The 3,428-nt window shown below is 37.1% G+C and overlaps 1 protein-coding gene across 4 annotated transcripts in view; it reads right to left on the bottom strand.

Annotated features, from left to right (window-relative positions):
- The window catches only part of LOC123871026 (TBC1 domain family member 1), a 61,619-nt gene that overhangs the window by 6,430 nt on the left and 51,761 nt on the right, over positions 1-3,428 (bottom strand). For 3 of the 4 annotated variants that reach the window (XM_045914556.1, XM_045914558.1, XM_045914559.1), the window contains one exon: positions 1,397-3,094. In XM_045914556.1, coding sequence (XP_045770512.1) covers positions 2,207-3,094 — 888 coding nt within the window. In that variant the 3' untranslated portion in view covers positions 1,397-2,206. Of the gene's footprint in view, positions 1-1,396; positions 3,095-3,428 lie in introns of those variants that run through there. The other variant, XM_045914557.1, reaches the window with a different exon arrangement.

Genomic DNA, 3,428 nt, shown 5'->3' with positions numbered 1-3,428 from the left:
TAATGACTAACTTTGCCTTAAGGTGCCCACGCACTTGAACTAAACTGCAGCAGAACTGCGCGTCGCGTCAGCGCCCCGCACGATATTCTCTCCAGCCGCGACGCGCGTACGTCACTGCCGCGGGGCGCGGCTGGAGAGAATATCGTGCGGGGCGCTGACGCGACGCGCATTTCAGTTGCAGTTCAGTTCGAGTGCGTGGGCACCTTTACTCTGCTAACATTGAAAGTTTTTTATGTCAGACACATATATTTATTATCATCTATTATAATATACCACACAGACTATATTTATTTTTGGGCATCTAACAACAGAGATTCCAATTTCAAAGACTTGGTAGGGACTTCGTCTGTGTTGGTGTTAGCTGGCGGGCGTGCTCTGCCCTTTTGGAGTGTTTTTTTTGTTAAAACTGACTGGAAAGCGCTCTAAGAGGGTGCCGTGCGTATGGTGGCGAGCGCCGGCACAGACGGGGTCCATACTTGTATAGTTTAACTAACTTGATACAAATAACTACAAACTTGACATTGGCTAATCTTTGTAAAGCCAGACGAGAGAGAAAAAAAAAGACTTGGTAAGTCGGTTACGCATATCTTCTAGTTCGCTCTAAAACTAAGACCTAATGTCCGGAACACACAAAAATTGACGCCACGAAACTTACATTATACGTACGTATAATGCAAACCTTAGGTCCACTTGCATAATAGGAGATTGAAAATACATTACAGTTAGTGTTAAACCATCTATAAAAGCAAAATAGGCTATACCTACAAGTCAGGATTTGTTAACTTTGGACTAAAATTTGATCTTTAAACTTAATTCTAGAGGTATACTAAGTTACGCAACCCACTTTGCTTTTTATTGGTGGTCAAAGTAATGCTAACCATTATGATACTTTAAACTTACTTATCATACAACTAGACTCAAACAAAAACTACGTCGGGTTAGACAGGGTTTTATAAATTCTGGGATTGTTTTCCTTCTCAAGTTCAATGCAAACATAGACATATCTAGATTTTATATGGTTGTAAGATGCCCAAATATAAGTTAAACATACATCGTGACAATCTAAATACAATAAGCTTTTGAAAATCTTTGCCGTCTGCTATTAGGTAAGTGCGTTTATTCCTTTTTTCTATGCCGCAAACATTTTCAAAGTTCAAAGTGGTAACTTATATCTATATCACTTAGAGATTAAGTAACAGCCTAACAATCATTTAAATATGGCATAAAGGCGTCGATTGGTACTTTATCGATCTAAGGACCAATTGCATGACAGGCGGTTAAAGTTACGTTAGACCCGGGCTCCACCTAAGCGGAGTTGAGAGATCAGATTTTTAAAAGATGACATGATTATTTTTTCGCGTCAACTATTATGAATCTCATTGGTCGACATAATTTCTTTTCCTCTTTACTTAAGTAGAAACTGGGTCCTACATTCAATATGGCAGAGCAGTGATGTTTTTTTTAATATTACTTTTTATATCATGATTAAAACTTTGTGTGAGAACACTATGCTCTCGACGACGAAAATTTTGCGCATAAGATCTATACTATCGCTTAGCTACTCTTAACTGCCATCTCACCTGGTGATAAGTGATGCTGCAGTAAGATAGAAGCGGGCTAATTTGGAAGGGCTCACAATGACTGAATTTATTGATCCCAAACCCTTACTCAGTTTGTGTACATGTCTTATTGAAACGCAGAATCACTTGGCAGTATGGCGATAGACTGTCAAAACCTCCCACCAAACTAGACCAGAGACAAATTGTCCCTTCCGGGAATCGAACCCAGGGTCTCCTGTTTATAAGACTGCAGTGCTCAGCACTTAGCTAAGGAGGTCATCAAATCCATTATTAGAACCCTAGTGGCTCAATATTACAATTTCTACTTTTGCATTGTAAAAATTTTAAGTAGGTAAATTTTTTACTTTGGAATAAATCATAATTTGGAAACTCATTTCTTAAAGTTTCATTGATCCACTTGATATCCACTTCTATGAATGACAGTGGTTAAAGTCACGTTAGGGTTGCTGTCAGTAAAAGTAGGCAAGTCAAGTCAAGGTTACTTGACTGACAAATGCTGACTTGAGTAACCAACTTTGCTTTTTATTGGTAGTAAGAGTTTAACGGTAACCATAACACAACTTAAACCGCCTGTCTTACCAACTGAATCTAAGTTTGACCATCATAAACATGGTAAGTACAATGTTTTAATTATTAGTTTTCAAAGGACGAATTTGTTTCAATTTCGTCAATTGACCATCGAATTTAATATCAACATCGCAATCGCTTAAAGGATGTGAAATGTTTGAAATAATATCATTTTCTTTTTTATCATCCCTATCGTTTGGAGTTAGAGGTGTAACAAAACCGCTGTCATTCAATTTTTGCTCTTTCGCTTTGGTATTAGAGTTCAAATTCAAAGAAAGACTTTTCTTGCTTTGGAAGACACTTAAGTCATCCAAGTATGATTTAGTTGAGAGTTTAGGTGACAGTTTATCGTCCAATTTTTTTAAGTTCTCATCAAAATCATGTTTTAACTGTTGTTCAAAAAGCCTTTCCTGTCGAATTTGTTCGTGTGTATTTGCGAAGAACCCAGATGTCTTTTTGCCCAAATCTCTAATAGATTCATTTGCAATATTTTCTATACGTAAACTGTCCCTCCTTTTAGGTTCAGATTTCTCTTCCAAAACTTGTAAAGGAAAATGCTTGTTTGCTATCAATCCCGAATGGACTGATTGGGACTTTTTCATCATAAAATGTTTTCTGTCTTCATTATTTTTCTCTTTATTCACCGCATTTAGGAGATCTTCTTTGGAAACTTTGGCAAATAGGTTAGGAGCGCTGGCTCCTTGTTTATAATTCTTTTTGACTTCATCTTCGTCTTCATTTGTGGTGAATTTAGTTATAATTTTAGAGCCAAAAGATAGTCTCTTGCTGTAATTTTGTACAATTTTCTTTATTTCATTCGGTAAATCTTGTTTCTGGTGCGTATATATGTACCGGCTCAGCAAAGTGAGGTGTTGTTCCATCACTTTGTTGTAAGCTTCGAGACGGGATTGATTTTTCTGGTAGTTTTCGATCGCATCCATTGCAGACTGGAAAAAAAGAGCAAAACTTATTTGATACGTATTGAAACTTCATTATGGTTCTCTGGGAGTCAATTTTCATATTTTGCCAGAAACAGCTTAACCATCGCAAACACCTCCAATTGGCTAACAATCTCGCGCTCTTTACCAAAACGCACTATCGTAGAAAGAATACCGTGAATTGTGCCAATATGATAATTGAGATTGTAGCAAAGCGATAATCACTACTTTCGCAATCGACCTGTATGATTCTTAACTCTGTAAATCCAGATAATAATTGGATAATAAGCAAATATCTAAAGTTTTTTAGGGTTCCGTAACTGAAAAGGAAAAACGAAACCCT

The sequence above is a fragment of the Maniola jurtina genome, chromosome 13 (genome assembly GCF_905333055.1).
Source record: "Maniola jurtina chromosome 13, ilManJurt1.1, whole genome shotgun sequence".
NCBI classification, from domain to species: Eukaryota; Metazoa; Arthropoda; class Insecta; order Lepidoptera; family Nymphalidae; genus Maniola; species Maniola jurtina.
The sequence above is the reverse complement of the archived record's forward strand: the minus strand, read 5'-3'. Positions and strand labels throughout refer to the sequence as shown.